This window comes from Rhinolophus sinicus, linkage group LG04 (assembly GCF_036562045.2).
Source record: "Rhinolophus sinicus isolate RSC01 linkage group LG04, ASM3656204v1, whole genome shotgun sequence".
NCBI classification, from domain to species: Eukaryota; Metazoa; Chordata; class Mammalia; order Chiroptera; family Rhinolophidae; genus Rhinolophus; species Rhinolophus sinicus.
The window spans coordinates 53,518,712-53,543,570 of record NC_133754.1 but is presented as its reverse complement, the minus strand read 5'-3'; the positions used below and the strand labels follow the sequence as shown (position 1 = coordinate 53,543,570).

At 37.5% G+C, this 24,859-nt stretch overlaps 1 protein-coding gene across 2 annotated transcripts in view; it reads left to right on the top strand.

Moving 5' to 3' along the window:
• Positions 1 to 18,240, top strand: part of ANKRD10 (ankyrin repeat domain 10) — a 32,897-nt gene extending 14,657 nt beyond the window's left edge. For both annotated transcript variants that reach the window (XM_074329522.1, XM_074329523.1), the window contains 3 exons: positions 5,192 to 5,427; positions 13,299 to 13,394; positions 16,608 to 18,240. In XM_074329522.1, coding sequence (XP_074185623.1) covers positions 5,192 to 5,427; positions 13,299 to 13,394; positions 16,608 to 17,083 — 808 coding nt within the window. In that variant the 3' untranslated portion in view covers positions 17,084 to 18,240. The remainder of the gene's footprint in view (positions 1 to 5,191; positions 5,428 to 13,298; positions 13,395 to 16,607) is intronic.
• Positions 18,241 to 24,859: the final 6,619 nt, after the last annotated feature.

Genomic DNA, 24,859 nt, shown 5'->3' with positions numbered 1-24,859 from the left:
ACAATAGTTAAGTTGAGATCAGAATTTTAACAGAAATATCATTTATATAAAATTGTGGTTATCTTTTATTGTCACATGGCATTAACAAAAATAAAACATCCTGAAAGTGATGTGACAACTCAGATTCTAAAAATTATATTTCAAGTATTTCCTGATCCGTGGTTTTTCAAATTGGAAAAAAAACAAAAACAAAAAACTGTCCTTATTAGAATGGCTTCTCATGTATTATGTGACACTGTAAGTGGAAAATAGATGGGGGATTGGCTGGCAACAGTGTGGATTTTTAAAGTTCTTTGGGGAGACATTCTTAGGTACAATAAATTTTAATATTCTATTTAGAATTTCATTACAGAAAATACATAAGCATTAACTTTAGTAAAGTTAAAAATACAAGTTTGATTTATTTTGTCAGTTATTCAGCAGAACAAATAATTCATAGTAAAGATTCTTCTATGCCTTCCCATGTTTTCATACTCCAATTTTGAAAGGATACTAGGGACTATTGGGAGAAAATGGGGGCCTGCCCAATGATGGCTTTTCAGGTTCTTGATGACTGTTGCAGGAACTAGAACCTACAGATATAAGCACAGTCATCATAGCGTCTGTAAGAAATGGTAGCAAATTGATCTTACCAACCTAAAAATATGATCATACCAACTTTCTTTTAGAGAAAATCCGTTTTAAAACTTAAACTAGACCCCATTTGAACACCAAGTTGACTAATGTCTAATTTTTTTAAATCTCTGCCCATTTTCAAAGCTTTTTAAAGTGGATATTAGAAAGGACCAGCCAGGGTGAACTAAAAAGCTTTAGGATGACCTAGTCCGACATGGGACTTCTCTTGTTTTCAGAAATGGACAAAGGAAAATTTAACATCAGGTGTAGTCAGTGTTCACCCAAGTGCATCAAACTGAAGATGCTAAATTCAAAAGTTTATGTTTTTAAAAGATTTAGTCTAAAAGTAGTCTGCACTTTGATTACTACCCTAATTTTCATGCAAAATATTGTTATTGAGAGTAATTTTGAACATTTTATTCCAGGCACTATAAAGTACCACATTTGAATGTGATGTTACCATAGAAACTAAATCCTAAGTCACATTCATGGGCCCAGCTCCCATTGAATTTTAGGAAAATAATGGAGGTAGCTTAGGTTTAATAACTACTTAAATGTGGAACACCAAATAGAGTTTGAAGGTTTAATAAATTGATCATAACATTTTAACCAGAATTACTGTTTCAACTCTTAATTAAAACAAAATTAAAATTTAAAAAATCAAAATTGAAACATGCCTAACAAATAGAAAAGCTTATATGAAAAAATAATTTAAAGACCTGAGCCTCTTTTGTTAAAAATTAGTGTTTTGAGAATGGTACCATTTAACGATTATTCTAGGTTTTACTTGGAAACCCACGTGATTTTCAACCTCTCTAATACATTTGAAAGTCCTCTCTACTTACTAAATATTAAAAAGTGGTCTGAGAAATGAATATCTATAAAGATAGTTTTCACCTTGTTCATATTAAACACGTTGGCTTATTCAATTGTAAGACTCTTAGAACTTAACAGAAAGCACTCAAATGAAATAGGAATGATTGTATTCTACGTGTTCCCTCAAGGTCTTTCATTTTACATTCTCTAAAGTTTACCGTTAGATATTTTTCTTAGTATTTAACATTTTGTGATTTAACAGATTTGGCAACTTTTTGAAAGTTATTTTTTTTGTTTGAATTTAGTAGTGCATAAAATTACTAGAAAGACTTTTTCAGGAACCCTTAGACATCTGTTACTAAGAGTAGAGGACTAGTTACTGGTATCGCCTGTTGGTTGACTGTTACTCAATGTCTCCAGCCTGCTGCTGGCTTTTGACTGGCCCATAAGCTAAGAATGATTTTTACAATTTTAAATGGTTGAACAAAAATCAAAAGAATATTTCATGACACAAAAGTATATGAAATCCTAGTTTCAATGCTCATAAATAAAGATTTGTTAGTACATAGCCAAGCTTAATTGTTTACATATTGTCTGAGGCTGCTTGCAGACTACAACGACAGAGTAGATTAGTTGTGATTGAGACTGTGGTCTGTAAGACCTAAGATACTTTCTAGCCCTTTACAGAAAAGGTGCCTACCCCTGGATTAGATGATCCCTGACATTCCTTTCTGGCCAACTTCTATAATAAGTACTCTACGATTGAGCAGCCACTTGCAAGTTTTTAAATGTGAGCACAGCAGAATTAGGAGTCAAACATTTCACAGGGGTAGGGAATGGAAGCGTGAATATAGGTAGGTAGGAGATGAGATGAAAAGGAGAACCTTTGGAGGCAGGAGAGGGAAATGGTGGCTTGGTTGTTGTGTACCAGAATCAGGTATTAACAGATCTTTTGCTTGAGAGGACTATAAAAGTGCTATTAAAGTAAACTATATATTGTATACATTCAGTCCTTAGTAACATGAAAAATAACGTAGTTGAAATCTTCTATATCTCATTAGAAACAGAGAAGAGATACTTTATGTCTCTAGTTCCGATAATACTATAGCGATAATGCCAAAATTATAATCTCCCAATTCTTCCACAGTCATATGTCCGAGATTCTGATATCTGATATTTTCTAGAATGTTTAGATCTCTCTTCTGGGTCATTCTAACTACTGGTCCCCCAAAGTTATGTGAGGAATCAGTAGAAGTTCAGTTTGACTTGTGATTTTTTTGTCTTCCTTGCTTAGTCCATACATGGGGAGTACATGGCATGAGTTGGCTATATTTCTTTTTTTGAGTTTTGAAGATAATATCTTACACAACTTGGACATATGGTTGGCTCTTTGTAAGCTGAGTGATGTGCAAGTGTTTGACTCCTTTTGGTCGGAGAGGAGGCAGGGCAAGGAGACGTTGGCAGTATTAGGTCTAGGCATGTACTCCCACTCTAACATTTACCGACCTCTGGTCTCCAGATATTGGCTCTAATTTGTTGCTTATTTTTCTTTAAGGCTATATTTCCTTGGAAGAACAGTAAACTTGCTGTTCTAACCAGAATTCAGTCTACTGTTCAGTTTCTGAATGCAGAAAAAAGGAATTGAGTGTATTTTGAATGTTATTCTTTTCAGCAACTTCAGAATGTTGGTATGCTCCTTACGCATCTCAGTTTTCCTTGGTGAACTGGCATTCATGGTGGTGAGTGCCATGTAAAAAGTCTATTGCCATTCCTTTTGTTCTCTGATCCACTAAGGAGTAATCTTTACTGTCAACTTTATTTCTCCTTATTTTAAGCAGCAGCTTCTCATTTCTATATTCTTTGATATTTACCTGTAGAAATGATCATTTTATAAATTTTGCTTATGTTCTGGGTTTTCATCTTTTCAAATTTTAAAGACTTAGGTTTTGTTTTAATTTTCATATGGCAATTTTTATTTTTTTGTTCACATTTTTGACAGAGACCTTTTTGGACCATCTTCACTTGTGATAGCTTCTGAAAATGAAATAACACCATTTAAAAATCTTCCATCTATACACTCACTTGAACATGTTTATAATTAAAAATCAAATATATGATCATTTTGTATACTCATAATTTGTTCTGCCCAAACTTCGGTGTTTCCTTTTCATCTAATTCATATATGAAAATAAAAATACTAAGAAATTCTAAAATAATATTCATCAGAATTCACAGCCATGCGGTAAAATTAAAATGTCAACTTTAGTCCCCAGTGGTACTACACACAACTGCCTTATATATTTAAAGAAATGTTGGTTTCTGGGATTCTCAAGTCGTGTCTGTCTTGTATCTAATCAAATTGAGTTTGGGCTTTTGTTCTTCTTTGAAATGTATAACACATTTCTTTATCTCATGCTTTGAGAAGTGAAGATATCTTTAGTGGTTGTCCAAAAATACATATATTTTTCATTTCTGAGGTTGGAGCTTTATGAGTATGACGGCAGGAAATGTGAACTCAAGGCTTATTATTGTCTTTAAAATGAAAAACTCCTATTTGTCCCTGCTTCTTGTCATTTTCACTCTGAAAGTTCCGCCCCCCCCTTTTTTTTTTGCATTAATATTAACCTGGGAAACAAGTCTCAAACATTCTGCATTGGTTATTTTACTTACACAAAATAAGGTGTGCATTTGATCATACCTTTGCTCTGTCCAAAGGCATAGCTTGCTGAGTAGGTATGGGAGGTGTCTTTGCTGTTTAGTACTTCTCCAATTTCAGTTTACCAAGTAGCTAACAATCTGTTTTGCTTTTTTTACAGATTTATTTCACAGAGCAGAGTATTTTCTTGTGTTTCAGGGGTACTTCAACATGGACTTGCTTTTGTTCCTAAATTTTCATTGTTTCTTAAGGTTTACAAGCTCAACTGATTCTGTCATGTTCATCTTAATTCAGATCCTTCACTTATGTTCTGCCACCACTTCCTCCTTTAATTTGACTCTAAGCTACTGTAGAAACATTGGACCTTTACTCATCAGTGTTATTAGCCACATAAGATGTTGATTCTTTTCAGGCCTAGGGCACGAGTTCCTATAATGGTATTAGAAGGCTTTCACAGGAAACAGCCACTCAAATGCTCTAGAATGCTGAAATGTAACATCCCTATTAGTTTTCCTAGGCAAGGCCAAAAAAAAAAAAAAAAAAACTCAGCTTTTCAGATCTCCAGTCTAATGACAAATTAAATTATTTTAATATCCTTCCAAACTTCCACTTATAGTGTCACATGTTAGCATCTGGCTTGTCATTAAGCCAATTACTTTTGTTTTTAGGAAGCCGATTGTTAATGAATGCCATGGACAATTTCAGTACATGTTTGTTTGTTATGATTTTACTCAAGCTAAAGGAATGGATTATTAAAATTAAGTGCAGATAATATAGAATTCAGGTTAAGTCTGAAGTTAGCATAAATTTAGGTTCTTCAGACTAACAAAAATGATTTTGAGAAGCTAAATAGGAAGATGCCTTTTTTTTTTAATTTTAGTATATTGAGTTTTAAATTACTATCTCCCAAATCTTGCTTCGTAATCAAATGTACATAAGAGAGAAGTTAGTTACAGAGCTAGGATGAGTAACTCCTTCTTTAATGAAGACTTGCTGTAAATCTGTATACTCTTTCATAACACCTTCAGATAGTTAGTCAGTTCAGCAGCAGAGACCAGATGAAAATGCTAATGGGATGTAATTCAGTGTTTTTGTATCGTACAGCCTGAGAAATGCCAGTGGCCTGACAGCAGCAGACATTGCTCAAACCCAGGGTTTCCAAGAATGTGCCCAGTTTCTCTTGAACCTCCAGAATTGTCATCTGAACCGTTTCTATAATAATGGCACCTTAAATGGGGGCCATCAGAATATATTTCCTAATCATGTTAGTGTGGGAACAAATCGCAAGAGATGCTTGGAAGATTTGGAACCCTTTGGAGTGAAGAAAGCTAGAACTGAAGGTGAGACTACTTCGTGGGTGGGAAAGAGCAAATTTGTTTCCTTTCTTTAACATGTTTTCTTCTTTATGGCTGAAAGCACCTTCAAGATGAGACCTTCACTAAGGTGGTACTGTGCCCGGAGAACTCTGGTGCAGGGATGGTGGAGTTTTTCCTGTATTGCCACTTTGAAGATTGGCCATTTAACAAAAGGGAGAATATAAGGGCAGGGTTGACAGCTCAGACATAAATGTGTGTCTGTCACTTTTCTGCACACCCAGGTTTGCCTGCCGTGAATTAGAAAGATTTTTCTCATTCGTTGTACCTGTTTGAAATACAACTATTAAAAAAAAAATCTGCCACTGTGCCTGATTTTTTTTTTTTTTTTCTTGTAAATGTTTCTGAGCTTACAACAATTGTTGGTCTGGTAGTAAAACATAGTTTCACATCTGGGAAGGTAGGTGGTTGCTGTACTGTTCCACTTGCGCTGTGATTTGGCCTCAGCTGACGTCCATGCCCTGTAGGGTAGTAATGTGTGTGTGTGTGTGTGTCACAGATCTGGTGTGTCACTTTGACACTGGGGACTTAAATCTCTAAGGTAAGTTATTTAAGTTTCAAGTATTCTTCCACCATTTTACTTTTAGTTTTGGAGTTTACAAATAATCAGAATCAGCTAGTCACTTGGAAAAAAACCTCCCTTTTATCTAGGAAGAAGTGTATGTGTGTGTATAATAATCAAGAAAAATTAATAGCTTGGCAGGAATATTTAGCGAACTTATACAGAAAGAAATTTAGAGATAACAGTGAAAAGTAATCACTGAGATTATGCACTCAGATCTAAGATTTGCTGAAAATAAATACAAAGCTGTGCCCTTTGGCTTTAAAAAAAAACAAATCAACCATCCAAGTATAGTATGAGAAAACCCTGACTGGCTAGAGGCTGTAGTTGACTTTAAATTTGACATCGGTCAACATTATCTTTCCCAGTACACTGTCTCTACTTTAACTGGAGTATATCCAAACACAAAAAGTTTTTTCCTATGACGTTGATAAAAATTGCCTACTTCACAACTTTTAAAATCTCGGTCACTAAAAATTTGTGAATGTGTGACATTTTGTAGAAATGAATGTATAAACTTAAAAGTAATAGTTTATAAAATTCACAGCTCTTACAAGTCACCGGCCTAATCTAGAAAGGTGCTGTAATAATCAGCACTGCATGGAGGTATGTCTGAACTCCAAAAGTGGTGTTTTTAATGGTGAAGTATTGCTCAATATTGTCACTTATTTGTAACATGTTTCAATACATTTTTTCTAGTGCATTTTAAAAGTCCCTTAAGAGCATCCACTTTTAAAAAATATTCTGCTTTATTTATGTAATGCCTGGTTAATGTTCTGGAATGATATTGTTGGCTTCATTGTGCCCTCAGGCAAGAACTGTGTATGTATCCATGTCCATATATATAAGCTTATAGGATAAATCTTATATTCTCTAATTTTTGTAAACGTAATATCCTAATAAGACTCAAAAATGTACCTAAAGAATTTTTAAAACTAGTTTCTGAAGATTTTCTGATCAACTGAAATGGCCAATATCTCGTTTTCTGTCCTGAAAGCCTTTCCAAGGATTCCTGAAACTTGAATTTAAGTTTCTTAGACTCTGTTACTACACAAATTTGCTTTGAAGCATCATTCCTAAAGTTCAGCCCGAGGATGTCAATTCAGAAGAAAGTGTGGTTGGAGCCTGGCATTCGTTTAAGTTGGCAGGTGATATGCAAACCTAAAGTTGAGCACTGCTCCACAGGTACACGAAGCGACAGTATCCGGTCACCACCACAGGACAAGTCTGCTTGACACCAGATGCACCTTCCTTTTCACACCTCCTCTTCCAGTATTCATTTGTCTACCGAGCATTGTTTCAATTATTTACTCTCTAAACTTTCCAATACTCCAGTCCTGGAGGTAGTGGTATCCTGAGATTGTCCTATATGTCACTTAAGAGTGTGTGTGTGTAAATTTATATTTGTAAGCAAAGAGGTGTCTTCATCTCACACCTATCCCCACACCTGCCACTGCTCTCTTTTCTCTATGGGAAAGGAAGAGGGGATTTTTCTTTCATTTTACTATTATATACTCACTATGAGTGGGGTATTGAGGCAGTAATTCTCAATTACTAAAACAAGATTTCCCCCCAACTACCTGAATGTTCTAAATGAAGTTGTTCTTGGCTTCAATGGCCATATAGTTATTTCCATTCTTTGACCAGTTTTTCTTAAGTGCAATTCAAGATAGGTTGCCTTAGTTCGTTTTCATTTATTTCATGTTTTGATTTGCTATTTAAATGTGTGAGCTTATGTTTTTGCTCATTCTGAATTACTCATTTTGTAGCCGAGATTTTGGTTCTTGTGCCAAAGTAAAAGTTTTTTTTTCTTCATGTAACATACACTTATAGAATGTACTACTTTGAGTAAATTGCATATAAAGTATTTAGAAGTGTTAAAAAAATCTTTTTTTTTTAAGTACAAGTGGGGCTTTTTCTTACGGGCACATGGAATATCTTGGCAACATAAATGCATAGCTTGAACCAACTCTTAAAGTGCCCTGTAAAATTCACTGTTTAATTCTATTCTATTTTCAAATACAAGGTAATTAATTGGAGTGATGTTTTCCTTGGAAACTACATTGATGTAAAAGAACTTGAAAAAGTAATAATGCCGTGGCCTTTTTGTGCTGCTCGAATATAAAGTGTCCTTTGGAAGCAAGTTGTACTACAAAAATTTGTACCTTAAAATAACTGTCATACAGTCATTCACACCGGTATAAAATGCACTTTAGTCGGATCACAGACATGATAGAGGTGGCCATAAACTCTGACGGGTGAAATAATAAAATCCAAAGTTATTTGAGCAGTTGATTTTGATCAAAAGTATCTTCGGGTAATATTTTCCTTAATAGGGGATTTGTTTGTTTATGATGGTACAAGGAAGTATCTATAAATTAGGTTTGGTTTTTTTTACCCTCATTTGTCAACCATTTGCTCACAGTAGAATAGATGGACTTCAGGACTTGAGCTGCAGCTGCTTTGTAAAATTAGTTTAGTTTTGGTAACATTCCTAGTTAATCTTAAGGAATACATTTTTTAATATAGTTTTTTATATATATATATATATAAAATTTGTCAAAATTATCAATGGCCCTGGTTAGAAAAGAATGCCGTTTCCATCCATGAGAGAAACCTCCACCTTGTTTTTATCCAGTAATTGTGGATATAGTTCCAGTCTTGAGTACGGAGAGGCAGTGTAAGTTACCAATTGATCCAGTAACCTACAGTTTTATTTATGGGAAACAATTGCCTAAGATATACACTGTGGTGATGACCAGATTCAGATGTTAACTCCACAGTTTTGTTTTAATCAAATAGATATAGCTGATTTTAGCATTTCATACATAACATGTAGGTATTTAATATAAAAACACCTTTGAGGAAAAATATCTTTAACATAAGATTCAGTTTAAAATTAGCAGTGAGAAGTTTCTCAGCACACTTTCCAGGATGAATTTAACATTTAAAGAGTTTCACTTAATGTGAGTTGTTCATGTTGATCTGGTGTCATCCTTAATGATTAGTAAAGAGGGGGAAGGAGGGTGGGTGTGACTTCACATGTTTGTTAAATTATGTTAACTAATTACTTAAAACAGATTCGATAAATCATTTTTAGTGTAGTTTTTTCTAATTCCATATATGATACATAATATATTTGAAAACACTAAGGACTCCAAAAACAAGTCATATAAAAAGGTGGAATGCTTAACTGAATATTATACATAATATAATATTACATAATGCTTATTACATATCTTACATAATGCTTAATTTTTGGTGTCCTTAGTGGTCTCATACTTGGCAGTAAATAACTGTTTTAAAATTTGACCAGAGAGAGAACACTCCTAATTGTGTTTGAATAACAAATGCTTGTTTTGTCTTAATCCCTAAACACAGCATTTTATAAATATGATCTGAATTGATTACCTTAAAATCAAGCGATTGCTGTAATTTCCACTGTAATCTTGAATTCAGCTCCCCTCATGTTCCTCAGTTGTTCCTAGCGGTGTGCTCCTGTGGTGGAATCCTCCAGGACTGCCAGTCCTGGCGCAGCTTCAGGACCACCTGTTTCACGTGCACCTTTCATTCTGTGTTTCAACAAGATCCCAAATCCCTCCTCAGTGTTCACAGAACTGTCACTGCTGCTCCGTGTCCTCGGCATCTATCTCCGCACCCCAGATCTGTTACAGTTGGGGCTGTGAAAGTCTCACGAAAGGTCATGTTACAATAGAACCACCTTTGCATGGGCATTAGATACTATTGATTTAACAGGACCTTTCTTTAAAAAGGCATTTATTTGGGTAAAATGTGCTCAATAATAGAACAGAAAATAGTTCTAATTAGTAATGGCTGGTGGGAAACCACCAAGGAAGTATTTCCTGGCTCCTTTTATGGGGCCCTGAGGTCCGAGTTCCCCAGTCCAGTGGAAAGACCACAGAAGTGTGCAGGGTCCTGGGCCCTTGGCCACTGGTCAGCACCTGGGAGGGATTTCCCACTCACACCGTAAGATGCACAAATGAAGGTAGATCACTATCTTATAACCCCAAGCTTCACAAATCCACTACATGAAACTACTTGGCAGTTTTTTCACATGTCAGTATCTTGTATGGGGTGTGTCCAGGAAATAAGTACGGCCTTTCTTACAATTCTAACTGCTTTATCATAGTTTATGATAAACTGTTCTCCCTGAGGACTGGCTTCAGGGGTTTTCAACTCGGAGCATTAGATGAAAATACAAATGAAGGCTTGTGCATTGTCCTGGGCATCTTCCCAAGTGGGACGTCTCCTCGCCCCTGACAGGTCAAGGATGGGAGAGCTTGGGCAGTGGTCACACTTAGTCTTGACTCCACTGGGGTTTATTGGGAGCCAATCCTAACTGGTTTTCCATCAGATGTGCATTATCTGATGGAAATAGAATCGCAACATGTACCGGCTTTAGCGGTCGAAAGGTAAGGACACTATAAAATGTCCTGTAATTTTTCCTTTTAACAGGCAGTCTATAGGAAAGGTGCTTTTCCAAAACTTAAATAGAATAAAAATTTACAACTTCGGAAGACTTTTCTGAAATGTCTACAGGCCACTTTCCAGATGTAACATGCAATATTGAAATTGTTCCTTTAGCAATGGCAATAGGTATGTGGGAGAAAATGCCACAGGTGACGTGATCTGTGGTTGTGGGTGAAAGTACAGATCCAATGTACTTAAAATTCTAAGGCCAATTTTAATGTCACGGCTTATGAAATACAATTTTAAAAAGCAAGTGCAACCCCATCCAGCTAATTGAGCACCTATTTACAGATGCTAGGAATAAAGTGAAGGCATGAGTATAAAATACATTCCCCAAGGTTGGGGCAGCTAGATTGTCAGCCAAGTTAAATAATGTATGGGAACCTCTCACTACAAAGGTTGTGTATCTACAGAGAAATTCTAGGCTGGCTCTATTAGCATAAGCTTCCCACATGAAAGAGTTTGCCAAAAAATGAAAGCCTTTAGTCTGCTCTTAATAAACTACCTGCGTTAACAAAAGACATCTGCTAAATGGGAAAGTTTCAGAGTAGAATTCCTAGTGCATTGCATAGGTCTCTAGTTAAGGGATTGATTTTTCCTTTAAAAGGGTATTATGCATGGCTCATCTTCACACATTCCTATTTTGAATGTCCCCAAACCCGTTACAATCAACTCTTCTGGCCCCCTAGTGGCCGGTCTGCCTTCATGTCCCACTTCCACTTTGTATCTTTCGGTTTTTATTAGTGGTTACTCTAAATATTTTTCGCTTCCTTTGTGTGTTTGTGCCTTTTCTGGCTAGAAAGCGGACTTAGTTGATGCGAGCACTATTCTAGTCACTGGGCTCAGTGAATTGACAAATAGCGCTGTTTTTATTATGAAGGGTTGGGGGAGGGACTTCATGTCTTATCTGCCAGGTTTTTTTAACCGGCGTTTCAGATATCTAAAATTACAGATAAAACCCAGTTGCCACTTTCCCCAGGGAACATTGGCACCTGAATTTCAAAACAGCCAAACGTTAAGAGTATGGATACTTAAAGCTGCATTGTATCCCCAAGTGAAGTCTTTCTTACCAGGACGTTTGTGGTTTTGCCGTGATAACCTGCACTAGTTCTCAGTAAACTACCTGATTTGGCTTATCGGGCATTGGAGACTGGAAAGGGGAAACCAGACCCCGTGCTGACTGCAGCTTCCACATCTCAAAAGACTGGCTGGGAACTCGAAGGTGGTGAGGATTTTGTCAACTGGTGCCAGGAACACCCTTCCTTCCCCAGCACCCCCGCCACACACTTTAAGATGGCCTATTTACCACTGATTTCTTGAAAGTACCTTGTTTCATAATGAAGAAAAAAATCACTGGTTTGGGTTCTGTGGTGGATTAAGAAAAGCTTTGAGTGGAAAAGACACCTCTAGAATGCTTTTGGCGCCATGTTTAATGTAGGCTTGTTTTTCCCCAAGTACACAAATCAGTTTCAATTTCTCACATGCTAATTCAGAATTTTTGCTTCTCTTAGGACTGTTATCTTTGGTTTTAACAGTTGGAATAATCTGGGTCTGGTATGCTCATTTCTATATTGAAAATGATTTGTATTCCTCTAAAATTAGAAGTAATTAAAAGTAAAGTAAATTAGAAGCAAACTAAAGATGGAAAGTTCACGATTGCTTTTAAATGCTTACTTGAAAGAATCATTTAGCACTGAAAGTTGTTATTTGTTGTATCCTTTGACCCCAAAATAATTCTGGGTATTTATGTGAGTAAAGAACCAGAAATGCACACAAAGGTACCTTTATAAGATGTCAATTGTGGTATTCATGATAGGAAAGAAAACTGATGCAACCCAGACAGCAGTGGGGAATTTGGTGGTGGGTGAATTATAATACAGCCCTACAATGGATTATTATTCAATTTTGTATATTCTTTTGAACTTAGTTGATGTGATACATTCATGCCATGGTCAATGAATAAAAGGAAGGCATAAAAGTGATTTTTAGGATCTGGTTTTGAGAAAAATGCATGCTTGAGACTAGAAAGCCATACATCAAATGAGAATGGCTACTCCTGAGAAGTGCGAATTTCTAGTGCTTGCAGGGAGAAGTTTCTGCACGGAGTATGTAATACTTGGAGGACAAGTGGTTAAGTGTGCACATTAGCTTTTCTCCCAGATACAGAATGATTATAAGAAATGTACATATATAGCTTCAACTCCAAATATCTTAGAACTAAGACTTAAAAAACGTTTGTTTCCAATTTTTATGTATCTTGAAACAGAGCTAGTACCACACTGGGACAGTATTGACAAGCCTGTCTTGAGTCTTGGCTATTGCCTTATTTTCTATTACTGAAATTAGTGATTTTTGTACATTTGAGGATCATTTTAATGGTTTTTTATGTTATTCAAGAGTTGTCCCAGTATTTCTTTATAAAAAAGAACTGAAAGAACTTTTGGGGGCATAATACAGAGTATGCTGAATTTTTAAAAAATATTTATAAATGTCTGGGTTGAATAACTGCTTTCTCTTGGCCGAATAACACCCTTAAACAATAATTTATGCCTTCAAGCAACTCCAGAATAGGTATCTGAATTTCCATGACTTTTAATTGAAACTACACACTTTAGGAAATATTTATTGTGGAAAAGTCTCTTGGTATTATACTAAGTTCATTAATAATCTGTAATTATGAAATTATATGACAATTTTGGAATGCTCTGACAAAAATGAATGAGAAACATTTGTCTTACAGTCTTTATGTACAGAGGATCTAAAATTGCCTTTGTCTTCCGTGCAGCTCAAAGCTTGGATTACTCCATGCCACTAGTGAACGGCGAGCCGGAAGATGATGCTGACAAAATGCACGTCGATAGAGAGTTTGCTGTTGTAACAGGTGGGAGTGGACAATTTCCCGTTAGCTGCGGCAACAGTCCAATGGTCGAAGACACCAAACAGCAGGAGGGTGGTTCTGTTGGACCAAAAGAAATAGAAATATATACTGTTTCAGCAATGCAGACCCCTTGTCGTTGCAAGAATCAGTATGCATATTATTTCTAACAAGTTTCTCTCAAATGAGTTTTGCACTTTGTTGTCCAGCATTTTAAAGAATGTTATAATTTGCATATCTTGGGCAAGTTTGTAGATACAAGGATAAGTGTTTTTGGTGCATTCTATGGATGTGAAAAATATAAGTGCAATCATCCTCTTTTGATTTTAAGCTTTTGCTTAATGTGCCTTGTTTAATTTTAATGAGGTTTTGCATTTTTTATTTTTGGGTGAACATCTATTGCTAGTAATTTCAAAGAGATATACAGCAAAAAGAGTGACTCACTATAAACATTGAGAACTAGTAAATGTTGTGGTTTTGACTCGTAATCAGTCACACCAATGGGGAATTTTTCACTTGACACCCTTGATTGCTCTGGTTTCTGTGGCGTTCACACTAGGTCTAGTAAAATGCTGAACAATGTGTCTCACAAAACACATTTTACATGCTAAAATTTTTAGTATATTAAAAATTTAGTATCAATAGTCATTCTCAATTTTAAAATGCAAAGGCTCTGTTTCTTTTAGCATTTATTATAGAATAAAGGTCTATCCATTTAGTGCTTTTTTTCTACCGTTCTTTTATTTAGGTGATCGTGAAAACATTTTAGCCATTTTCGTAATGTTAATATATTTAGAAATAGATACTGGTTTTTAAAAAGTTTTACTATTATGTCTTTATGCTCAATTCTTCACTGGGGATAAAAGATTACGTATTTTGTTTCCCAGATTAACATGAAAAAACATGTACACATTTTCTTTTCATCTTTCTAGAAGCTATAGAATTGTTATGGGTGGAGTCACCTTTTTGCCAAATAATTAAATGAAATGAGTAGATTTTCCAAGGGATATTCTCGAAATTCTCATTGGATAGTACATTTAAAGACCTCACCTAAAGATAAATAACAAAACTCAAAGCCAACTTTTTAAAAAAATGCCATTGCTACATGCTTTTAAAAAGGCAGAAGTAATCACTCTTTAATCTTCAAACATTAATTCCCTGGGTTTTCAAGTTAAATTTAATGCCAAACTTGTAACATTGAAAAGGCCATCCTTTTTTCAAGCTCAGCTCATCCCATATAACATGCCCAGTAAGCATTCCCCATACGTTCCGTCATTTCATTTATAACACTATCTGACTGAATAAACAGTTTCAGATCGCTAGGGATTTCTTGCAGTAGATAGGCAAAGGGGTGAGAGGGAAGTGTGAGTCCCAAAAGGCGGTTTGGAATAGAGTAAAGAGCATATTGGACATGGCCAGTGGGATGCGTGTCCCAGCCATGCTGGGATATGTCTTAGTCTCTAACATGCCTGCTATCTTCCTGCTCGGTTTTGTCAGATTTTCCATAACGATGTGAAGTTATCAATTAACCTTGGTTTTGAGATGAAAAAGTGAGTCTTGTTAACTCAGATTTCTGAGGCAGAGTTTATTTACTTTTGCAGACCCAATCACCTGGAAATATAATTTTAATATTTGTTAGTAATATATCAGTTATTTGTCTTAATAACTATCAAGGTTGCCATCATATCCATGAGTTTTATCACCTAGAAATTGTTGTTTATACTTTATTTTTGAGAAAAAGCATTAATATAAACATTTCCCTGGGAACAACTCGTTCTATTTCTTTTTATTTTACGTCATGTTTAGTTCTTGAAACATTTGTTCTCTCGGCCTGAGTTTTAACTAACTAGAAAACTGTCATTTAATTTTTAAAAAATTCATAATCCTCTGAAGAATTTATAGCAGTTATTAAACTACAATTGTCACTTAAATTGCCAGAAAACTGATGATTACAGGAATGTTTAGACGATGTTCTTGTTCACTAAACAAGCTGATGGCAGGGACATGTGGAGGACACACAGAAGCCTGTGCCCGTGTGCAAGTCAGATGCTGAACCGGAAAGTGAGCCCTTTCTGGGGCTCGTCACGCGGTGGGAGACATGTTAGGATGCGCGATGTACAAAACAGAACTCAGTGCTTCTGTGTTTAACATCACACCTTGCTTTTAATAGCACAGCAGCTTGGGATAAAGTTTAGTATTATCAAACAAGACACAATATTAGATCATTCTCTATACTGTTCTGTGAACTCCTGTGAACATGACTATTAACTCTAGTTTCATTATACCGAAAAATAATCTTGTAATTGCCTAGTCCCATGTGCCCAAATGTTTTGTGATTGACATTTTTTTTTGTAAGACATCTCCTCTTCATGGATGTCTGTATATGCATATTTAAGCTATCAACATTTTTCCAATGTAAGTGGTTTCTGAAAATAGCCTAATAAAGTGGAGCCTTGGATATCATACTCACCTTAATTGCTGGACTCAGAAGAAACTCTTCAGAACTGCCGGTGGCCCAGGACCGTGTGCCTCAGAACCATTAGTAGCCCTAGTTCCTTCCTGGAGTCACTGCACTCTGCTCTCTGCAGTGCTGCTCTGTGGCATTTTGCAGAAGTACTGGGTAGACATGAGTGTAAGAAAAAACGGTTCCTGTTCATAGTCCTGAGTATGCTTCCCTGACTTGTGGAATGTGACACTCACTGCCTCGCCTAGTCCGAGGGGCTGCCTTAATTCACCTGCTTCATCAACCATTTTCCTTTTGGTGTTAAGAGCTGGAGAAGTTTGTGTTCTATTTTAACCCTTATGTGAGAATCCTTACATTCAGTTCTGCTGGACTTTTTCAGGGGTGATTTTAAAACCGCTCTGAGAGTAGTCTTAAAATGAGAAGTTTTTTTGTTGTTTTTTTGACGGCTTTTCGGTACTATTTGTCTTTTTCATGCAGTATATTTGTCAGCTAAAGTTTTTAAATTTGGTTCCCCAGCACTACTGAAATTTATAAATGTTTCCTATTTTACTAGTCAGATGCTACTGTTGTATTTTATCTTTAAATCCTCCTATGCACAGTTTTTACTTTGGAAAAGGAACTGGTTTGTTTAAAAGAAAAGCACAAAAGAAAAGAAACTAAGTGAATTCTTTAAATTGTAGCAGCCATGAAGCATTGTATAGTTTCTCCTCCCCTCTGGTTCTGAATTTTGGTGACAGGTGTATTTCTTAATGCAGATATGAAAAACAGTAGCTCCGTATCGAATACATTGACAAATGGATGTGTCATCAATGGACATTTGGACTTCCCTTCCACGACACAGCTCAATGGGATGGAAAGCAGGAATGACCAGTACTTAACAGGATCTAATGGAATTAGCAATGGATTAGTTCCAGGACCACCATTTCCGAGTAGCCAGGGTTCTCTGTGTGTTAATGGAACTGAGGAGCCAGAAAAGACGATGAGTGTTAACCCTGAGATGTGCGGTTCTCTGCACCTGAATGGAAGTCCAAGTAGCTGCATAGCTAACAGACCTTCCTGGGTGGAAGATATTGGGGGAAATTTGCACTATGGACATTACCACGGGTTTGGGGACACTGCTGAAAGCATCCCTGAGCTTAATAGTGTAATAGAGCATTCCAATTCTGTGAAGGTGGAAGAAAGATATGACAGTGCCATCCTGGGCACCATGCACCTTTACCACGGCTCTTAAAAGATAAGTGGCCGGGCTCTGTCGACGCATTAATCCTTCCTGGTAACCAACTCAGAATGCTAATGTAACATCAACTTAAAGGAATGCCACAACTTGTCCTATTATTTTTTTATATATACTTTAGCTTTCTGAAAAAAATGAACTTGTATTTGACAAGTTCCTCGTGAGTCCTAGTGAATGCTCGAGTAGGGCTTACTTAGTGCATAGGTGTTTCTTGCACAGGATAGTGGGCCTCTTACACGATGCACTTTTGGAACTTAATTTTTCTGCTGCCAGTCTCAATGTTTTGAATCCTGTCACACCATAAGTTGCCATTTTTCCTTTTGTCAAATTATATCTGATGAAGATAAATTAGAGGCAGTAAGTGAGGTACCTGCTAATTTAACTCTGCACATGGACATCATTCTGAAAAGCTTGCTTTTACTCATTCCTGTAGAGTTTTTGACAGACAGCTATCTCCCTATGCAAGGTCCAGCCTTATAAAGATGACTTGCAGTGATATTTATGAAGAAAAGAACATTTATCTTTTTCAAAGTCTTTTCATTGAAACTTTGCAACTTGCCGTGTGGTGAAGGTTTTACTTGTAGACACACAGTGGCTTGGGGCATAAGTGGTCTCTTCTTTAATGATGTGACTCACCCCCTGGATTTCATTGAAAACATGTGCAGCCTAGGACTGAATTCTGATTGGTTTTATTACACATTTCTTACTTTGTCTCTAGAATTTTTACCACAGGTAACGGTTTTCTTTATATGTAGCAGTAGCAGAAGTTACTATTTGTAGGAACTGTCAGGTCAAAATACTAACTGACTATTCTGACTTATATTTTCTTTTTTCTTTGTTTTTGTTTTTGGGGGGTTTTCTGCTTTAAAATATATACCACTATGTATATCCAGTTAACTGAGAGAATTTTGAATCTCTCTTAATAAAACTGCATTAAGTTTATGGTTTTATAGAAATTAGCTTTTGTTTAGGTGACTGACTAGTGGTTACACTGTGCAAATATTGTAATAAATTTTTACTTTTCTGATTTTTGTAATAAAAATTGGTGAATACAGAGAAAATGTCAAATGAACAAACCAATGTTCTAAGAGTGTTACTAACATTTTGTTTTTAAACTGTCCTTTACAAATTAAATAAAAAACGCTTACACACGATTTGTTCCTAGGGTGTGGTTTCTTTCTGGGCCATGAGGATTGGGGGTGTCGGTGGAAGAAATGGGAAGGGAAGGTACCATTTAGTATTGCCTTTCATTTTGCGTGACTCTTCTGATTCTCCCTGTGTACTACTTTTTATCACTTGATTTGTTCATATACTCTAGTTTTATGGACACTTTGCCTTGCTGGATCTGGGTAGGGGTGGGTAATAAATTACTATCAGCTAACGCTATCCCTGCATGCTTATTTTCATAAGTGACATCAACCATAATTTACAGAACTAATTTGGGCCAGCACATATTAATGAATATAAACCTTTTCAAAATATAAATTATAGTTAGTAAATGGCCATCCTGGCATGCTTATGTATGTTATTTAAAACACTCATTACTTTATGCAGATTGTAAAACTTAATAGACCAAAATGAGGGAGCATTAGGCTGTGGAAGTGTCACAGAAATGACTTGTGAGGACAGAAGAACCTGCTTGCTTGTGTCACCGCCACCTTATCCTATGCTCATGACAGGTATCAGTAATCAAGCTCCACACACAGGTGGCCTTGGAAACCTTTTTAACAGACTGATCTGCAAACCCCCCCAAACTGTTCTGAGTTTGCAAGAGAGATAAAGCCTAATGCCGTCTAGTCCCTGCTAGGACTGTTTTTTCCAGGTCTTTCAGAGACTTCTTGGGGAGTTAATATTTACTGAAAAAGCATTAAGTAAATTTCTTAAGATACACTAAAGATCAGAATATGTGGTCAGTCTTGGGAATTGGACAGAATATGACTGCTGCTTGGGGGTGAAAATAGTGCATAGAATCTGTAGTAAAGCAACATCCACACTTCGGTGGGGGACTGATAACAAAGCTTGTCACACTGCAGTTCAGAATCATTACACTAATACATCAAGTTCTTATTTAGAGATCCATAAGGAACTTGGTACGATGGCATTGTATCATGCCTGGAATTTGCTTCAGAATAATAAAGGAAAGCGAGGGGACAAAGCTCAGACAACATTGGGCGTGAGCTGACGTAGATACGTGAAGGTTCATATTCTGTCTACTTTGTATTTTGGGAGGAAAAATTAGGACTTGAAGAAGAAAAAATGTTCTATACTTTCAAATAGTGTGGACATCATGTTAACATTAAGAATAGGTTTGTATTTTGCTCTGCTTAACTCACCAAAATTAAGTTCATACTAAGCTATTAATAGTTCACTGATTGTTTTTTGGTCTGAAGACCCTTTTAGGTGCTTGTATTCTTAAATACTAGTGGCAAACAATTGGAAAATAAAATAAGTCCATTTACAGTAATACCCAAACCATAAAATATGTAGGACTGTATCTTAAAAGGTGTCCAAGACCACTACCGAAAACTGGAAAACATTGCTGAGCGAAAGAAGGCCTAAATAAATGTTTTGGTTGAGGTACATAAAGAAAATGTGCCTCATACAGATAAGTAGTTGAGAAAGGGAGGGATATTTTGAATAGCCTTTGAAGTTAATTGTTGGTATTTGATATATAACACCAAAACTACAGTGGCAGTTTCTCAAAGGTTAATTGCAATGTTGAATCAGAAACATGTATCCATAAATTTCTTTTCCTCAGTTACATTAAATCCGTTTATCTTGCACTGCGAATGGACCTCTAACCCATGCATGATTTATACCACACATTACGTAGTTGGAAAATATTCTTTAAGTTCTGCAGATCTTCCAAATGTTGAAACATTTCATTATTTAATATTTAAAAATTACATATCGCTAACAACCTCATAAAAATCGGAAGCGGTCAAGCACATGGTAGTGGATACAAGTTTTGCAGCATTCTAATTTTTGCTTGAAAGCTCACATTTTATCAGTGGCCACAAATACTGCTAGTTGTTTTCCCTGAAATGACAGGCTCACTTGTTTAATTTTTTTTAAATCATGACTGCCAAGCAGTCTTAACCATAGTTTGTCTTAACCATAGTTTGTCAATCATTCTTTCAAATAAAAATGTTTCCAGAAAAAAGAAAAAACAAACTACGTTGTAAGGCAAGCAGCCAGCCAGACAAGTGCTTTTCCTGGAGACAACTATTGCACTTCGGTATGCAACAGAAGTCCTTTATGCATCTTTCCACTTCATCACACAGAATATGTACTCAGTGGTTGAGATTTAATAAAATTATTTTCACTGCATCAAGGACATTCTTAAGTGAGATTGGCTTTTTTTTTTTTTTTTTAAATTGAGTGCACAGCATTGAGGAATATAATGGTAACCAGGACAATTGTTGCTAAGGCTTTTACCACTGCTTTTAACCATCAGTGCAAGTGTCGATCACATCTTGGTAAATCCAGTTGTGACTTGGGGTCCCCTGAAATGGCCCTGAGTTCCCCAGGGTCTGCAGATCACAGTTGAGAACTATTTGAATAACTTTAGTGTTTGAAGCAATAATATCTCAGTGACTAACTGATAAATTTTGGAACTCTAGAGGGTTCATTGAATTACTCTTTCAGCTTTTCTCTAGATTGATTTTTTTTTTAATGACAACAACAAATAGAAAATTAATTGGAGACAGAAACAGAAAACTTTTTGAAGAGTTTTCCTGAAAGGGGGAGCCAGAAATATGCAATAAGAAGAAAGCGGACATGTCATCAGGAGAGGAGAAGGGTGGTCCCCTGCCATGAGGGGTGGAGTGCTGGTGGAGAGGGAGCATGTGAAAGTCCTCTCCAGATCACTTCTATTTCCCCAGGGGAACTGGAGGTCACCAGCTTAGGGGGCAGATGGGACAAGGAATTGGTGTGTGAGGGACTCTGGGAAGGTGGTCTTGGACAGTGAGAATAAATGGACTGGACACGTCGTGTGGTTTCCGGGAGATACTAGCATCACTTAATGTTAGTAATGGCATAAAAGGGATACTAGAGGGAAGCATTGGTAGTTGACATGAACTTAATCTGAATTGTGGTTCAGCGAAGCAAAGACAACCAAGTACAGAGGGTTGTTAGGGTGACTAGGATAGGGCACAGATTAAAGCTGGCTGAGGAGGGGAGTCCAAGTGGTTTGGAGGGAACAGAAGGCTGGTGGGTTCCGCAGACAGTGGTTCTTGTGGTTCTGGATATTGAATGTTGATGGGAGAGTTTGTGGCTGCAAAGTGGGGGCCGAGGGCTGGTACATGTTTATAGTGAGGCTCATGAGTGTGTGGCTAGTCAAGGCAACGCAGCCAAGGGAATGAGAGGACAAGACATTAGAGTGGAGGGGCCAAGGAACTGAGTCACTTTGTGAGCAGTGAGAAAGCCCCAAGTTAGGACCTGGGTGACATATAGAGCAAGAGTGAGCCAGGCGCAAAAACCCTCAAGGGGAGCAGAGGGACCCAGGGAGGCAAGGGACTGAGACTAGTCTAGAAGCAATATAGGGACCAAGAGGGCACTGCTGCCTTCTCTGGGCTGGTGTGAGAGAACCTAGGCACCTCTGGCGGCTTGAGAGAGCTCCCACCCTGGGGAAAGCGGCCTCCAGGAGAGGAAGGACGACGCTTGATGAGACTAGAGCAGATGGGGTTTTGCTACTGTCTGGTCAGCATTGCAGGGGGCCCAGTGGAGATGAGGGCAGGCAGGGTCTTGGAGAGGTGAGTGGGATTGGAATTGGAATCGAAGGGGAAGGTAGATCATTGGGAAGAACTGGAAAAAAATGTTTAAATCTTAAAGATGCGTGTTTGCCAGACTTCCTCTTGACGATGCACCAAAATGACCAGTCTATTAAGCAACAAAATAATCTGTAAAGGAGGAAAAATAATTTTCTTTCCACCCTTCTGAATTCTGCTGTCTGGCCTAATAATCAAATCGACATGAGCCAGATTAACAGGAGAAAATAACCAAGTTTATTACTTATGTGCATACAGGGGTTCCCTAAGAATATGAGACCCCAGGACAAACCCAGTTAAGGCTTATATGCCATCTTAAGCTAAAGAGAAGGGGAGGGATGGGTGTTGTGGTTTGGGACTTCAAAGGGGAGGAAGGCAATTCCTATGAAAGCAAATGTTTGGTAAATGTTTGCTGGGCCATCTTAACATGGGACACAGGACTTCGATCCAACAGGCCTTGCTCGCTTCCTCGTCTATCACGCCCAGTTCATGTTAAAGTGTGGCTGTCTATAACGGTGGCTCCCTTCCTGTAGCATATTCTCTAAATTCTCTTAGGCATTTAGGGGAGAGGTCAAAGTTTCCTCCTGTGTCTTTTGTGTCTTAAAAACACCCAGCTTCAAATAATCACCAAAAAGGCATTTTTGGGGTGACAAACTGCTTCCCCTCAAATTCACAAATGAATTTGACTCAGGCTTCCCTCTAAATGGGCAAAGGAGAAAGTGAGAGGGGACTCCCATGTCTGAAGCCACAGTTTTCATAACCTAGTCTCAGAAGTGACATCTCCTCACCCCTGCTGCCTGTTTTTCACTAGAAGTGAGTCAATACATCCATACTGAAGTGGGAGGGGTTACGTAAGAGTGTGAACGTGGGCGTTGGTTCATTGGGCCACCTCAGAGACTGCCTCCCACAGGCACATACAAGGGTGTTCATCGTAAGAGCAAAGAATCAGACACAGCATAGATGTCCAACCAGTAGGGCTGGATTCATAAATTATCGTGTGATCATAAATGTAATACTAGACAGCAGTTAAAAAGAGGTCTGACAATTAAGTTCGCAAACTGGTTTCCACGATGTTGCTAACCTTTTTTGATATTAGAGGGATTATTCATTATGAATTTGTACCAACTGGACAAATAGTTAACCAAGTTTACTATTTGGAATTCTGAAAAGGCTGCGTGGAAAAAGTTAGACAACCTGAACTTTTCAATTCATGACTCAATTCAACCAACAATTCATGACTCTTGTATCACGACAATGCACCAGCTCACACAGTACTGTCTGTGAGGGAGTTTTTAGCCAGTAAACAAATAACTGTATTGAAACACCCTCCCTACTCACCTGATCTGACCCCCAATGACTTCTTTCTTTACCCGAAGATAAAGGAAATATTGAAAGGAAGACATTTGGATGACATTCAGGACATCAAGGGTAATACGATGACAGCTCTGATGGCCATTCCAGAAAAAGAGTTCCAAAATTGCTCTGAAGGGTGGACTAGGCACTGGTGTTGGTGCACAGCTTCCCGAGGGGAGTACTTTGAACGTGACTGTAGTGATATTCAGCAATGAGGCATGTAGCACTTTTTCTAGGACGAGTTCATGAACTTAATTGTCAGATTAATATTAGGCCATAGACAGGAACTAGGTTTTCACAAATGATCAGGGATGATGGTCTAAACAGGATGTTGAGTTAAAAGAAACAAACTGCAGAATGGTATTACAGCACAGGTCTAGTCTGTGTATGCAAATTTTCAAAAAAATTAACAATACTCTATATGGTTTGTGGATACATATGCAGATGTCGTAAAAGTATAGAACCATATAGATGGGAGTGATGTGATGGGGTTCAAGACAGGCCACCCCAAATTTTTCCAGCCACTTTGGCATATTGATTATTTTGAATTAAAGTTACTTTAGAAACAGCCAAGTACAAGAAGGACACTGACCTTCCTCTGTCTCCCTGAAAGCAGGAAATTCCCCATGGGAAGCGTCGTCTTCCTGCACCTGGAGGGTAAAAAGCAGCTTTGTCACCAGAGATAGGGAATTCAGGACCAAAAAGTCTGTATAAACAAATTTTGTTACTTCTTCACTGATTTGCTACCGCAAGCCCAAACCCCTTTGTCAATTTTTCACAAATAATTGTTTCTTTTTTTAAAAGGTATAAAAGCTGCCTGCTTTGGTCACCTCTTTGAGTTTCATATTCCTTTGAGTTCCATATGTATGAAATTAAATTTGTTTTTCTCCTGTTAATCTGTCTTATGTCAATTTAATTATTAGGCCAGCTGAAGAACATGGAAGGGAAAAAGGAAAAAATTCCTTCTTAGGCCGGCCGGGTAGCTCAGGCTCCTAACTCTGAAGGTTGCTGGTTCGATTCCCACATGGGCCAGTGGGCTCTCAACCACAAGGTTGCTGGTTCAATTCCTCAAGTCCCGCAAGGGATGGTGGGCCCCGCCCCCTGCAACTAAGATTGAACACGGCACCTTGAGTTGAGCTGCCGCTGAGCTCCCAGAAGGCTCAGGTGGTTGGAGCGCGTCCTCTCAACCACGAGGTTGCCGATTCGACTCCTCAAGGGATGGTGGGCTGTGCCCCCTGCAACTAGCAACGGCAACTGAGCCTGGAGCTGAGCTGCGCCCTCCACAACTAAGATTGAAAGGACAACAATTGACTTGGAAAAAAAAGTCCTGGAAGAACACACAGTTCCCCCAATAAAAGTCCTGTTCACCTTCCCCAATAAAATCTTTAAAAAAAAAAAAAAATCCTTCTCCCCATAGACGTCCACCTTCAGGGCAGGTTACCTCAGGGAGGGAGGGCAGTGGGTGGGGTAAGGAGACAAAGGAGACATTGAATTTTTCATGTTATTTTTTTTTAAGGAAGATACGGAACAAATACATTTAAATAAAAACACTTTAAGGACAAAATAAGAAAGATCGGATTAGAACAACTCTGCTTGGCTTATCTAAATCCCTGCCAGCTTTCTAGAACTCTGCTCCTCTGGCACCTCCCTC